The sequence below is a fragment of the Thermoascus crustaceus genome (assembly GCF_041956765.1).
Source record: "Thermoascus crustaceus strain CBS 181.67 unplaced genomic scaffold VTN00scaffold_1, whole genome shotgun sequence".
Taxonomy (NCBI): domain Eukaryota; kingdom Fungi; phylum Ascomycota; class Eurotiomycetes; order Eurotiales; family Thermoascaceae; genus Thermoascus; species Thermoascus crustaceus.
Genome location: NW_027192527.1, coordinates 4062540 through 4077077, shown reverse-complemented (window position 1 = coordinate 4077077; position 14538 = coordinate 4062540). Strand labels below are relative to the sequence as shown.

The 14538-nt window shown below is 52.8% G+C and overlaps 7 protein-coding genes across 7 annotated transcripts; 3 read left to right on the top strand and 4 right to left on the bottom strand.

Annotated features, from left to right (window-relative positions):
* Positions 1-281: 281 nt before the first annotated feature.
* VTN00DRAFT_1448 (uncharacterized protein) lies at positions 282-1674 on the bottom strand (the record flags this gene model as incomplete). Its single annotated transcript, XM_069427556.1, has 5 exons — positions 282-741; positions 812-1188; positions 1254-1324; positions 1392-1428; positions 1510-1674. The coding sequence occupies 5 exons, from the start codon at positions 1672-1674 to the stop codon at positions 282-284; spliced, it is 1110 nt and encodes a 369-aa protein (XP_069292150.1).
* Positions 1675-3183: 1509 nt separating this feature from the next.
* VTN00DRAFT_1447 (uncharacterized protein) lies at positions 3184-5112 on the top strand (the record flags this gene model as incomplete). The annotated part of the gene is made up of 2 exons (XM_069427555.1): positions 3184-3429; positions 3499-5112. 2 exons carry the CDS (start codon positions 3184-3186, stop codon positions 5110-5112), a joined length of 1860 nt encoding a protein of 619 aa, XP_069292149.1.
* A 1122-nt stretch (positions 5113-6234) lies between these two features.
* On the top strand, positions 6235-6660 carry VTN00DRAFT_1446 (uncharacterized protein; the record flags this gene model as incomplete). Its single annotated transcript, XM_069427554.1, has 1 exon — positions 6235-6660. One exon carries the CDS (start codon positions 6235-6237, stop codon positions 6658-6660), a length of 426 nt encoding a protein of 141 aa, XP_069292148.1.
* Positions 6661-6702: 42 nt separating this feature from the next.
* Positions 6703-8283, top strand: VTN00DRAFT_1445 (uncharacterized protein; the record flags this gene model as incomplete). Its single annotated transcript, XM_069427553.1, has 2 exons — positions 6703-7012; positions 7655-8283. The coding sequence occupies 2 exons, from the start codon at positions 6703-6705 to the stop codon at positions 8281-8283; spliced, it is 939 nt and encodes a 312-aa protein (XP_069292147.1).
* Positions 8284-9407: 1124 nt separating this feature from the next.
* On the bottom strand, positions 9408-10583 carry VTN00DRAFT_1444 (uncharacterized protein; the record flags this gene model as incomplete). Its single annotated transcript, XM_069427552.1, has 3 exons — positions 9408-9737; positions 9860-10263; positions 10508-10583. The coding sequence occupies 3 exons, from the start codon at positions 10581-10583 to the stop codon at positions 9408-9410; spliced, it is 810 nt and encodes a 269-aa protein (XP_069292146.1).
* Positions 10584-12529: 1946 nt separating this feature from the next.
* On the bottom strand, positions 12530-13974 carry VTN00DRAFT_1443 (uncharacterized protein; the record flags this gene model as incomplete). Its single annotated transcript, XM_069427551.1, has 2 exons — positions 12530-13863; positions 13941-13974. The coding sequence occupies 2 exons, from the start codon at positions 13972-13974 to the stop codon at positions 12530-12532; spliced, it is 1368 nt and encodes a 455-aa protein (XP_069292145.1).
* Positions 13975-14094: 120 nt separating this feature from the next.
* Positions 14095-14379, bottom strand: VTN00DRAFT_1442 (uncharacterized protein; the record flags this gene model as incomplete). The annotated part of the gene is made up of 1 exon (XM_069427550.1): positions 14095-14379. The coding sequence occupies one exon, from the start codon at positions 14377-14379 to the stop codon at positions 14095-14097; it is 285 nt and encodes a 94-aa protein (XP_069292144.1).
* Positions 14380-14538: the final 159 nt, after the last annotated feature.

The following is a 14538-nucleotide window of genomic DNA, read 5'->3' as shown; positions in this document are numbered from 1 at the left end:
GCTTCCCTGGCCGATCTTCCCCTCTCACTTACCGTCAGTATAGACATATTCGACACAAGATAACACAGTGTCTCTCAGGGATTTTGTGTTCAGAATTTTGGAGTACGTACATACATATGGAACGCGATGACTATGTGTGGGCACATAGGAACATGCTATGCAAGGATAAGATATATACAAAAGCATATCCGAATCACAATTATTAATGGCATATTGAGTCCAATAGTTCTATTTACATTACTTAAAGAAGTGGTTCGGAAAAATAAGAGACAACCCGGCCATCAATAATGCAAATTAAAGTCTTGCGTGACTGTGATACCTGGAGGACCTGCATTCCTAGAAAGGATCTGATCTGATTCACTCGATTCCTCGTCAACACTCCTCCTCGTGGTGTGTGCGGAGTACTGGTTCTTCTTCTGATGACTAGAGCCATCGCTACCGGATGATATCTCCGCCCTGTGATCAGGGGCGACCCTTCCTAGGGGATAGATGGCGTGTTCCTCGAGACGCTCAAACGTCTGCGGATCGGAGACGCCATGGGATAGTTTGTTGCTCGAGGCCGGAAACAGACGGGGAAAGACTTTGGAGACAACGGGCTTCAGGACCGGCATGTTCGCGCAGATAATGGCGAGTTCGGGCTCCAAGACTGTCCAGAGTACTCCCATCTGGACAGAGTGCGTGATGTCGGTGAAGTCGATGGCCATTAGGGAAGTTAGACGGACGACGCTGATTATGGAGACACTGACGGATGACAAAAGGCCTTCGTTAGTCACAAATTATGTGCGCGGCAGATGCAGCGTGGTGAACTCACAGAAGACCCATACAAAAAACGAGCGACAGAGCCAACTTTTTCGGTATGGACAGTTGCAGCTTCCAGATATGTGGAATCGGGAGGGCCATGACCATCAGGTCCGTTACCAGATTGAGAGTGCCTGCAACTACGTATGTCGCGTTTCTCTCACCACATACGCCGTCAATCGTGGTGTTCCAGTTATACTCCAGTGGACGGCAAAGGAGAAAGGTCTCCAGTACGACGCTAATTGCCCACAGCCAGACGATGGTCATCACGGTGAAGGTGCTGATCCTGAAAGATTTCTTTTTGCCAAAGATCCGAAAGTAGAACAGCATGATCGAGGTCTTGACGAGCGACATGACGATACCGTACAGGGCTTCCAGGGGTAATATCGTCTTTTATCGTCAGCATGCCAACGGAATGATAGTCGAGTGTCAATTGAATCAAGGTCAGTACGAACCTGGAGCGTAATGACAATAGACTCTGGAGCGACTTCACTCGCATGTCGACCAGCGCCTCCCAAGATTGATACTGCAAGCAAGAAAAGTCAGGAATCCCATAAAGAGGAGCATAATCTGCGAAGGCTCAACAACCGTACAAATATATTGGATCGCGATGAAGACATATACTATGAACTACAAGACACATACAATACCTCAATCAGCTGAAATATTCCTCAATCCAGAATTGAATCAAGATGATGGCGAGTAACCTACCAAGGCCCCGAAGATCGTGTACTCAGGAAGTCCGATTGGGACATGTCTCAACCTCAACGCATACACCCGGAGCCCGGTCATTATCGCGGCCAGGGTGCCAAACACCGTGACCACGATGACCGGGTCCCGCGCCAGCGGCACATCAAGATCGTACACCACCACCATGATGGATGATGCTGATGCTACATGGTCTTTTTTTTTCCGCGACCAAGCGGATGATATGTGAAAGACTGCCGATTACCTTAGGGGTGACGGGGTTGCCTGTCAAAATAGACTTTTCCAAGGTCCTATATCTGATTCTCCCTTTGGTCAAGGGTCAGGTGAGTGGTAGTGCGCCGAGAAGGAGGTACATTGAAGCGAACCGTTCCGAGCGATGCAGAGTCTGTGCCGTGCAGAAGACGATCATGGACGGTAGATGAAGCTAGCCTCCTGGGGTGGCCAAGTTTCGCCAGCCAGTTCCAACCTCCTGAGTCTTTTTTTTGTCGTGGGATAGATCACAGGAACAACCCTTCCGCTGGTACACTACCCATGTTAGGGTGTTAGTAGCATGAGTCGGTGTCTCAGGATGACAGAAGTTTGTCTTGCATGATAGACTCAGGCTAGTAAGTATTTATACTCGGTACCTATGGATTATTATTGCAACGCTGTGCAGATCCTGTATGCTTAACCCTGATCTTTTTCTATCTGCTGAATGTCGATCCGGTCATAGGCCCATTGTTCGACTCTCGGACCGTCAGACTGTAGACAGGTCATGCATGGCTCGCGGGATAAGCACCTTAATAAAATTGGAATTTTTTACAAGGCCGATATAATCACGTATATTGAAAAACTACCGAGGGATCTTTAGCCCACATGTTTACTTCACATGAAGTCGGCAGCAATACGTTCGGGACTACTTATTTTAGCAATACCTTATGGTTCGCACCGTGGTGTATACTATTGTGAGGTACGTAATAATGAGGCCGGCAACCAAGACGTAGGAGAACCGCTCACGTTCGCGAAAATTAGAGTTAAATATAGACAGCTGCCAAGTGACATTCTTTTCGTGGGGGCCAGAATGTATCATACGTCTAGAGCCAGAGTGCTCGGCGGTTTACCTGCCCAAAGAGGCAGATGGCAAATCAAAGTTGGGGACACGGGACGGCATCCGAGAAACAATTTAGATTAGGGTACGGAAAGTGTCCGTTCCTAAAGTTTGCAGTGGCAGGTTTTCCGTCGCTCATCTCGCGACTTTAACTGGCCGCCGTTGCCGTGCTTGGCCTGCTGTGGAGGCATTCTATTCCAACTCTATCTAACCGACGATGTCTCCGTACGGAGTCTCCGACATCGTGAAATGGCGATGCCATCAAGTTCACATAACGCTACTAGTCATGTGCGTGGTTCGATAGTGGATCCTCGGTGGTTCATGCCATCAAGCACAGGCTGCGCAACCGGCCGGAGGGACCTTAGTGCGTCGATACCGGTAGTTCGATCGACACTCGCACGGAATCCTGAATGTTAAACCACGCCTTTTCCGATCCGAGTCGCTACCCCACGAGTTTCAGGGGTTATACTTCTGCTGTCCATGGAGCAGGTGTTTCCCTGGAGAAAGGCATGGAGCCCATGTCAACCGGACCTTATACAGTATTTCTCCCTCTTACTAGACCCTCCACCGGCTGCATGTACTGAGAGTGAATGGCTTCAACGGACACATCCTCTACTGCTGGCCTCGAGCAGCAGGCCTTTGACTTCATCGTCGTCGGAGGCGGGACAGCTGGGCTGGTGGTAGCTAGTCGCTTGACGGAAGATCCGAATACCAGTGTCCTTGTTCTCGAGGCTGGAAGCAACCGGGTCGATGACTCGCGGATTATGATCCCTGGCCTTGCAGCCAGTACGTACTTCGATCCCGACTTTGACTGGTGCCTTTCGAGCACGCCGCAGGTATTCCTACTTCAATTTCAAAAAGAATAAAGTCACAAATCTGGTTGCTGACGAGCAATGGGTTGAAAGGAAAGTCTCAATGGACGTGTGATCGCAGAGCCCAGAGGCCGTACGTTAGGAGGTTCATCCGCCATCAACCTGGGCATGGTCATCTACCCCAGCAGAAAGGACTTTGATGCTTGGGAACAGCTCGGGAACCCGGGCTGGAACTGGGAATCCCTATCTCATTATCTCCGCAAGTCGGAGACCTTCACACCTCCGAAGCCCGAGATCCGCGAACAGCTCTCCCTGGACTATCTGGACGAGACGATCCAGGGCACCAACGGTCCGGTTCAAATCTCCTTTGGAGATGGTCCGTTCCCCGCGTTCAATGCGGCCTGGCCCAAGGTGTTCGAGAACCTGAAGCACAAGCTGACGAGCGATCCCATGTCGGGAATCGCGAAGGGAGCATTCTGCAACCCGGGCACGATCGACCCGAAGACCAGAGCACGGAGTCACGCAGGTGTCACGTACTACAACCCGGAGGTCGCGAAACGCACGAACCTCCGCGTGGTCACGGAGGCGACGGTGGAGAAGATCGTCCTGAGGAAAGGAGCTGACGGCCAAGTGCAGGCCACCGGCGTCCAGTTCACCGCGAAGGATGGAGTGCAGAGGACCATCTCGGCCAGGGAGGAAGTCATCCTCGCTGCGGGAGCCATAAAGACACCGCATCTCCTGGAACTCTCTGGCATTGGACAGTCGGCGCTTCTTCAGTCGCAGGGAATCGAGGTGGTGATTGACAACCCCGGTGTCGGTGAGAACCTCCAGGAGCACGGGTTCGTCTCGTTCAGCTGGGAGATCGCCGACGATCAGCAGTCCGGCGATGCCCTGCGCGTCCCAGAAGTCGCGCAGGCTGCGATGGCAGCCTGGCAGCAGCACTCTGGTGCAGGGCCGCTCGGCCTGTGTGCCATCGCCTCGGGCTACATGCCACTCCCTGAGCTCCAGGACGGGGAGCTCCAGGGACTCATTCGCAAGTACTTGGATGAGTACAAATACTCCAGCAACTTCCCCGGCCAGGAGATGCAGTACCGCGTCCTGCGCCAGATCCTGGAGGACGAGAACGAGCCCACGGGGCAGTACACCCTGGCGCCCTTCCAGATCACGCCGGAGAAAGGGCCCAGCCCGAAGGGCATCTTCGGCATGAGCGAACCGGGCAACTACATGAGCATCGTGTCCGTCCTGAACCGCCCCTTTTCCCGCGGCAGCGTCCACCTGGCCTCCAAGGACCCGTACCAGAACCCGACCTTCGACCCCAAGATGCTCTCGCATCCGCTGGACTTGGAGCTCCACGCCCGCCACACCAAGTGGCTGGAGACGCTGGCGTGGACGGAGCCGATGGCCTCGCTGCTCAAGAAAGACGGCCGTCGCCTGCACAGCGACCGCCGCGTCGACGACCTGGACACGGCGCGCGAGCTCACACGGGACCGGATCGTGGCGCACTACCATGTGTCTGGTACGGCGGCGATGATGCCGCGGGAGCAAGGGGGTGCCGTCGACAGCCGGCTGAAGGTGTACGGGACAACCAATCTGCGGGTGGTGGATGCCAGTGTGTTCCCGCTGATACCGCGGGGGAACATCCAGGCGAGTGTATTTGCGGTTGCGGAGAAGGCGGCGGACATCATCAGGGAAGAACGACGGTCGTAATGAGCGGTGTAGGATATATACTCTCTTTGTGCTGTACTGTAATACATATCTATAACTAGGTAGTCTATTGTCACTGATATCATGCCTTCGCAGAAGAACGAATGCATAGACCTGTTGAAGATTTGCTATTAGATGCTCGTTTTGTAATATGTCTTCGTATCTCGTATACGCATGGTGATAATGGTCACGATAAAGGATTACTGAACCCCCACTCTGATGTGACCATTTAAGGCATCCAATGATGACGTGTGTCGTTGTTCGGGGATCTGGATGCGAGTACGACAGCGATTGTCGTATTATTATTAATGTCTGCGGCACATCTACCTAACTTACTGGATGGGATATGTGTAGTAGATGTGAAAATTCGTATCGTTAGATTAGAATGTAATGTACAGTCGTACTGCAGCCAGTACTAACATACTACTTGGGTACTTGACTAACAACCGGATAGACATACCGAAGTAGTACTCCGCACATACACAGAGTCGAAGCTGAGCAGAGCTTACAAATCCAGCACCAGCATGGACCCTGTTAAAACCTTGACCGTCATAAGCGCGACGCCACGAGGGACGTGCGAGCGTCGTGAGCAAAGTGTACTATACTCGAAGACTACTAGCACGGATGCATGCGATCGCAAAGGAGGGGTAAGCAGTCTGTGTTCTTTTCCGCACAGGGGAATTAATCAGCAGGGAGTTGGCCGTGGGAAAGTGAGCTGCTCGCCAGGCACCAACGGTACCTGCTTCGTATCCCGCCGGAAAAGGTAACCCGGCTGAACCCTAGGGTTTGCCACTGGGATGCCTGCACAACGGAGGACTGTGCAGAGGTGATTCCTGTATGTTGGATATGCTTGATGAGAAATAATAAAAAGGAAGACAGGCGATGCTGATCAAAAAGAAATGATGTAATTTGCACTAGGAGCTAGGACAGAGCAGACATCTGAGCGACGGCCCCGAGCGACATCACATCGACGTCGGATCTATGTCGGACGCCGAACATCGGCTGTGCGAGCCGCCGTGAGCCCGCGTCGATGTCACCGTGGCGAGGAGGAGGAACAGAACAAAAGATATTCTATCCTCCGGAGTCTGCGAGGCAGACGGAACGACTGTACTCTATCTGGTCTCTATGGGGAGAAGTAATAGACAGCGCCTTGCTAGGTACTCCAGTGCTTACAGACTAGAGCGTATCGTGTTAGTCACAGCCTCTCGCCCGCCGCCAAACCCCCACCGCGAGGCTTCTGGCCCCGACGCCGTCCGGTTTTCTCCTCTGCCCTCTCCACCATCTCATCTCTCTCTTCCCTCTCTTGATCTCTGGACCTCTTCACACTCCCATCGACCTCGCGTACGCTTGCTGCTTGATCCACGACAGCAGGCAGACCGTCCTTGCTCTCTACGTCGCGTGAACTCGTCTCCTTCGGTCGTGCGGGGTGTTCCTTTTTCTGTTCGTTTCCGGCCACCGACTTCGGTCACCATCTCCCACCAGACACCCCGGCCGTCGAGTCTTCGCGATCAATTGCATCCCGAGGGACACGAATTCCATCGACTGCGTTGAAATCCACGCTCCCAGACATATAGCCGCGGCCGCGAGACCACCATGTCCGGCTACAACGGGCGCCGCGCGCCCAACTTCTCGCAGTACCTCGAGGACCTCAACACCATCCCCTCGCCCTACGACCAGGCCCTCCAGCAGCAGCAGCAGCAGCAGGACTCGTTCAACATCGACGCTGAGCTTGCTCTGTTCACCAATGCCGAGTTCCTCGACTTTGACAACTTCGACAACAGCTTCGGTGATATCAACCACATGCCGCTGAAGTATGAGGGGGAACAGCAGCAGCAACAGCAGGCCCGGGGGGATAATGTTGGTGCGGAGGACAAGGAGTTCAAGTACTTGGATCTGTTGAATGGTGAGTAGGTTGTTGTTTTATACATCCATCTTTTCTGGGGTTTGTGTCCGTCCTGCTGTTGTGAGACGTGGCCTCGGGTTATCTACATCCGGGACTCGGCTGCATGGCGCTATCGTCTTGCCCCTGTGTTTTCTCTCTGTCGTATGTATTCTGTTGCATGCTCGTTCTTTTGCCGGGTCCACGTGTGTCCCGTGTTCAATGTCTCTCATTTTGCACCCTCATTTTTTTTTCACATCCCGTTCCGCGCGAGCAGCTGGCACGGATCACAGCAGCGCGAGCCATCGGCTGCCCCGTATCCCAATTTCCTGCCTGCTGGATCGGCGCTTTCCCTGCATCGCGATTGGTGACTTCACTCGTGCCCGGCGTGCTGTATCGCGTCATTTCACGTGACCTGCCATGTTGTCCGTCGGGGCCAAGAGCCTCCTCTTATGTCGATGCCGGTCGCTTCACGGGCCCCGGGGCCGAGTTCCTGCCCAGCATTTCCGCCCTTTCCCCAGGGATCCGTTCCTTGTGGCTGTTGTCCAGCCCGTCCGCTGTCCATGTCTCTTTCTCCCATCTCGCGGGGCGCGCTTGATGTGCTCGCTTCCATGGCTGAATTGGTTGTGTCTGGTGTGAGCGGAGTGTCTAACTGTGCGCGTGCAGCAGACTTCAGCAACCTGCCTGACTACTCGTCCACCGACTTCAACACCTCCGACCCGCAGATGCTGCAGATGCAGGGCTCTCCCTTCACGGCCGTTCCGCAAGTTCCTAGCGGTCCCGTCAACAGCAACAGCAACACCTCCTCCACCGCCCAGTCGACCCAGTCGACCCCGATTAACCCTCAAACTCCTGCGGCCCCGGCTCCTCCAGCGCGCTCCGCTGCACCCACCCCGGCTCCGGTTGCTGGAACCAAGCGCAAGCAGCCGCCCCAGCACGATGGTCCCCTGACCCAGGAGGAGGCTGCCCGTCTGGCGGCGGAGGAGGACAAGCGCCGCCGGAACACCGCCGCCAGTGCCCGTTTCCGTATCAAGAAGAAGCAGCGCGAGCAGGCGCTCGAGCGCACTGTCAAGGAGACGACGGAGAAGAACGCCGCTCTCGAGGCCCGCGTGTCGCAGCTCGAGCTGGAGAACCAGTGGCTGAAGAACCTCATCACGGAGAAGAACGGCGGGAACGCCTCCGAGAGCGACAAGGAGGACATTGCGGCCATGTTCAAGAAGTTCCTGGCCACGCAGAAGGCCGAGGCCGAGCGGAATACTTCTCAGTCCAAGCAGGGCGTCGGTACGAGCGCGTGAGCTGGGAAAAGAGAAAAAAAACAAAAACATGGATCGAGCGTTTCTCCTCTTTTAGCGTTTACATTCTTGTCAGTTCCTTTGGACTTTAAAGCAAGCGGGCTGCAAAAATTGCGCGCAGCATTTTCTTTTTTTTTTCCATAAATGTCGTGCATATTGCGGTTACTTTTTACCCCACATATTCGGGGCTACCAGCGGGCGGTCAGTTGGTTTTAGGTTCTTTTTTTCCAAATGGGTGGTATTTGTGCCTTTTAATACAAGCCGTCATTCTGTTATTGGCGGCCGGAGTGTCTATCCGGCGCAGCCAGACTGGCGGCAGGGGCAGGCGTATAGGGAGCGACGGGGCTGTGGAGCGCTCAACGAATTGATGAACTAACTGGACGAGAGATTTGAATTGGGTTGCATAAATCAATGCGTTTCATGTATGTACGTTACTTATTTACCTATGTACCAGACTCGAGAATTTGAAACGAGCTGGGAATGAACCGACATTGGGACTTCATCCGTGCTTTCTGCTTGATAGGTTCTCTACCGTTTGCGCTCTGCGTGTGGTCCCTTCTCCGTAGGATCTAGAAACCGGACGACCCAGAACTCAGAACTTGGAACTTGTCTCACTTGGCGCATAATACACAGCAGTCAAGTGGAGAAGAGAAAAATGGTGTGATTAGATGACGATGGGCGGTGTGATCTGCCCAGCCCTAACTGTGCCGTATTTGTTCTATCTCATCCGCCTTACCCGGCATCTATCTATATCTATATCTATATCTGATCCAAACTTGCCCACATAGGTAGGTAGGTAAACAAAACTATTGTACTGCACAAAAAAGGGCCATGAACATTATTTGAATATAGCTAGAAAGTAAATGATTATCTAGCTAGGTAGATAAAAAAAAGATGCAGAACCCGAACCGAAACCGAAAGTAGAGACGGAAAGGGCGTGTCCCCATGTGCTAATTTTAGGCCCCATATTCAATGGGTGATGCTGTACACTCTCTATACTGACTCTGCATCCTCTGTCTCCTCAGGATGAGTGCGTTTTGCCCTACTTTTTTTTGGATCTTGCATATCTAGACTCAATACTTTCACCAATTCGTCTGCACTTCATCCCAATCGACAACGACAACTGCCTATTTGCGAACATAAACGCTCAACATATCCGTTCCCTTCCCACTCTCGTACGACCGAGGCGGCTTCACATATAGTATCCTCTCAAACTGACCGCCAAGCTTATCATCATCCGCCTTAGATTCAGCCTCCATATCAATGTTGGCAGTACCGTCGCCTCCCCGCGCCAACAGATCCCAGTGGACCCCCTTGAGGCCCCACGGGGGACCGGGAAGCGTGGGATCCTTGTACATCGGAAACTCGAGGCAGACTAGGAGGCCACCGCTACGCAGGAGATCTGCCATTCGGGTTGCCCATCCCTGGCGCATGCTGGGGTGGAGGGCGCATAGAAACTGTGTGTGTGTGTGTGTGTGTGTGTGTGTGTGTGTGTGTGTGTGTGTATGTGTGTGCGTGTGTGTGTGGACGTCAGTCGTAAATCACCTTAGAAAATCTTGAAGAGAAGAGAAGAACATACCGTATAGTCATATATGACATCGAATTTTGCTTCCTCGTCCTCCAGCGCCTTGTTCACCCAGTCCGACTTGAAGAAGTCGCCTTGGGTAAACGTGGCACTCCCCGGAGAAAGAGAAGGAGCTCTTAAGGGCCCACCATTATTGTTGTGGTGGTTTTCATCACCATAATCATATATCCCTGTGGCTGCAGCAGCTCCGTCGATGCGTACCTCTCTCTCGGCCGCTGCCACTCCGGTCGAAGATATATCCAGACCGTACGCGTCGAAACCGTGAAGTCCGAGCACGACTACATCGTATCCTCGTCCGCATCCCTTCGCAGAGTATAGTGGAGTATTAGTGGTCGCATGGATACGTCGAGAATAGTCCCCGTGAACAGAAAGGAATCCCTTACCGGAACCAGCACTTCCTTCCGTCGACCGTCAGCGGTCAGAGGGTAAAATAGATCATGCCGGTCGTTGCTCGATAAGATCGATCAACGCTGGGGATGGCTTCCCCCGATCCCAGAGACCGTCGTTATCGGTGTCCCACAGATCGGACCATGCTGAGCCGTGATCCTCCACTGGCCTGCTTAATAAAGTTACTTAGTTATCAGCTCCCTTTTGTCATCTCGTAGAAAGCGAAATAAAAGACGAATGGCGAAAAGGAATCACGAAGCCGCTTAACAATGTAGATTAAGACATCCACCCGTTCTTGAAAATGACCGATTAAACGTGCCGGGGCCGCCATCTTTGCCGGAGGATTATGTAAGGAAATGATGTTCAATTGTTTTTATCTGGATATTAGGTAGGTACTGTGCCTGCAGCTATTGCATCACCAGCTAAAGCAACGGTATAGTTGAGTAGTTAGTTCTATATAGGTATGTTCTTGATCAGACGTTGGCCGGATCCGATTCGATTCCCAGGTCTGGCCCCCAATTTGCTGATATAAGTAAGTTATGGACTTTAAATAAATCTATAGAACAGTATTGTGGATCATACCAAAGCCCACTCACTCCAAGAGTGTTAAAACCATGTCAATTGACTCCACCGCTTAATAATAATAAGCTAAAAAGCAATAGAACTGAGAAAACAAGACCACTCTAGCAAAGTGGATCCCAAACACTCAAGCACAAGGTATCAGCATGACTCGGAAATGATAACAATATTTTTTAACCATCTAGGTACAATGAAGGTCGCAGATGATGACTTTTTTTTTTTGTGGATAGAGGTGCCCGCGCCCTTCTCACTTCTACTTTCAGTCTAGCTTCGCTCGGATAAGGTTGGGAACGGAGCGTCCATCCGCCCCTTTGATCCACTTACTCGAAGGAGAAACCCTAAAGGGTGCGGCATGGATGGGACAGGCGCCTGAAATAATGTCAACAGCTGATACTCATGCACTTTTGGTCTTGTATTGCGTAATTCTCTTAGCAAGATTCCACCAGCTTCACAGCCCTGATCCATATCAGAGATATCAGAGTTAGATAATGCATGGAGGAAAAAAACAAAGACAATGGCCGCGTATTCTGCAGAATCCAACTGACCCGTATTCCGTTTATCTTATCTGATGAGATTGTATAGTTGCATGCAACTCGGATTGCTACGATCTGTCGGCTGGTCCAGGGTATATATGAGCTTACTATCAGGTATCTAGGTATATGGTTGTAGCTGTTTATCTTCGAATTGCAGGCGATCATGAGATCAGACGACAAGGGACCAGGTTTGCACTCTATCTCTTATAGAATTAATTGATCTGACATTCCCTATCATTCATAGCATGATCAGCTGTTCAAGTCACCAAAAGGGAATGTTGGAGGCAACTGCTGATCAGACTTGTTTCCCTAATCTGACGTGGCTCCTCCAATTGCTATGCTGTTTCACTGTCTGGGTGAAAGACAGGAAATGATACCCCTGCATTCTCTCTCCCAGGATCACCCGTGGCTAACGAGGAATGCAGAGAGTTGATGGATGGGCTGTGAAGCCGGAGAATGGCCGATTACCCGTGTCTAAGCGTTCAGTCAGGACCGTAAACCGGCGAGTGACATAGGTGCTTGTGTAAGTAACTGCTTAGTCGGTTGCTTTATGAGTGAGACTTGGTGTATATACTGAATGGACATGGCAATCTTCTACAGTTTGCTTCAAGCTTCTTAAATCTCACTTCAGGGTGGATAGAGCAGATTCTGTCTTCAACAAAGGCCACATGAGAGCACTCAGTATAGCAAAAACAACAGGACAGTGTAGAGCATGCATGCATGTTTTGTAGGTCGCAGGGGAAAAGTGACGGGAGACTTGAACCCTAATCCTAAGGCCATCGTATCCTTGGAGGAATGTCCATTCCATCTAGACATGGAATAAAAAAATAATAGTAAAATCAATTACCACGCGGGATATCAAGCGAACAACCGACCAATCAGTAAGCAAAGCTAGGCAAAGAAAAGCAAACGCAAAACCTAAGTAAAACTAAAACTGAACCGAAACCAGAACTCCATGGTAGTGTGAGAAACAAGACGCAAAAGGCAGTCATTTCCGGAATTTCCTAGCCCAGCCCAGTCCAGTCCGTCATACAAACAAAATGTACATACACTGGCCTATCGTCTCGTCTCGGCCTGACTATGGTATGTTATGGCATGGTATGGGTATAGTGCACGGCATTCAATATCGGATCGCGTAATGTCGTTTATTCAACTTCAAGCTCATTTATTCATTCCGGGCTTGCTCAACATCCCCCTTCGTCGCCTCTGTCGGTGAGCTTTTCCCGCCCTCCGGCTCATCGGAGTCATCACCAGCCACATGTTCGCCCAATCCGGAGCTTCTGTGGCTGGTCCGGCCCGTGGTGGTGCTCGGCGGTCCGACTCCCGCCGCGGAGGTTGATATTCCCGCAACGCTTCCGCCGGCGCTGTCGTTGCGGGCGTGTGAAGACCGGAGGCTGCTACCGTCTGCTGCCGCCCCTCCAGAGCTCTGCTTATTGCCGTTGATGCTGCTCGCGGCGTAGAAGCTGCCTCGTTCGCCTGCAGCGCTCAACCCGACTGTGCCGGTCGCTGAGTACACGCTGCTGCGCTCTACGCTCATGAGGCCATTGCCACGGTTCAGAACACCGGGCGCATTCAGCGACGAGGCATTCTCTCCACCGACGTTCCCACTGAGCACGCTTAGCGGTAGGCTCTCCCGGCTGCCGCCAAAGATGGACGAGGGGGCCAGGGCGCGGATCGACGCGTTCGTGTCGAGGGAGTTTCTGCGGCGGCGCTTCGACGACGACGCGAGTGTCAGGATGGATGCATTGTCGGTCAGCAGGTTGTTTGCCGTCGCAGTGCTGTAGGTGGTCGGGTGGCCGTGGGGGGCCAGATGAGGTGGGACAGCGCTCGCTGGAGACGAGGGGAACTGGTGGGTGAATTGGATGCTCGTCTGCTGGCTCGTGGTGCTGTGGGTTGAGTTCACATGCGGCAAGCCGTGGTGGTTGACATTGGTGTTATTATTATATGCGCCGTAAATGTGGGCTGAGGGCGCCGTAGATTGGACCGTCGTCAGAGTCGTCGTCAACGATCGTACCGACGGCGCGGGGGAGGAGAACGTGCTGCCTTCCCCGCCGCCAGCGCTGATACCGCCGCACGCTGTCGTTGCCATGGTCCCGGCTTTTGAATATGCGTCGGATAAGGTTGCATCTCCATTGGTAGAGAGTGTCGGGGCGGTCGACTTTGCGCTCGTCATGAGCACCTGGTTCTCGTAGCCCGAGTCCGCCAGGGACGGCTGGCTGTCGCAGTGGCCGTGGTTGTGATGCTCGCTGCTGCTGTCTCCTGAAAACGATATCTGGTCATTTCTACTCGATGTAGCACCGGCCCCCACGGTGCCGGAGAGCGGATAGGGGTTGTTCAACTTGGCGCTGGCGCGACCGTTCTTCTTGCTGCCTTTTGTGGTCGGGGCGATGCTGCCATGCTTGTTGTTTGATGAGGACGTACCAGCAGGGCTCGACGAGTTCTTGAGGTTCGCGAGGCGCTTCATCCAGTTGGAAAAGGGGCGGCGGCGGCCATGGCGATCTAGGAGCTTGTTAGTCCATGGAACAGCTGACGGTAGTAAATAGATAGTATCTATGTGGCAGCGGGGACCATCATACCATGAGCCCTGGCAGGCCCCTCGGCGGTAGCCATCTTGAATGGTTCCACGTGGGGATCTGCTTCTTCAGGGAGCTGGATATATTGATAGTCCCTTCCTCCACGGAGGAGCCAGGCGGGTAAGATGTCGACGGCCAGACGGGGAGAGATGGTAACCTAAGCGCAGAACAGAGGGTTATCTATGCAGACTCGGGGTTTGGGAATGGCTGGAAGAGAGCGGATGCAGATTTCAGGACACTCGGCAGCAAACAGGGGCTTTGAGGCCGGGCAAAGAACGTCGCGGCGTTGAAACAGCTCGTCGCTGAGCTGTCGGCGGCTCCCGCGGGCGTAGCTCACGTGACGCTCCTCGCTTGACGCGGCGGACGTGCCCCTGTCATTGCTCGACTGTTTGATGATCGCAGCGGGGTGGAAGCATTGCGTGTCGGCATGCGCCCTTGCCATTCGTCTTGAATAACGCTCGGTTTGTCTAGTCCGATGGCCAGTACCGATGCTGATCTCTGCGGAAAGAAAGTTATCGCACGTGGGGTTGTCGCCTACCAAGTAAACATCGTATAGGTGACAGACCTCTTAGTACCTGTACAATGGAAGTAGACAGCATGT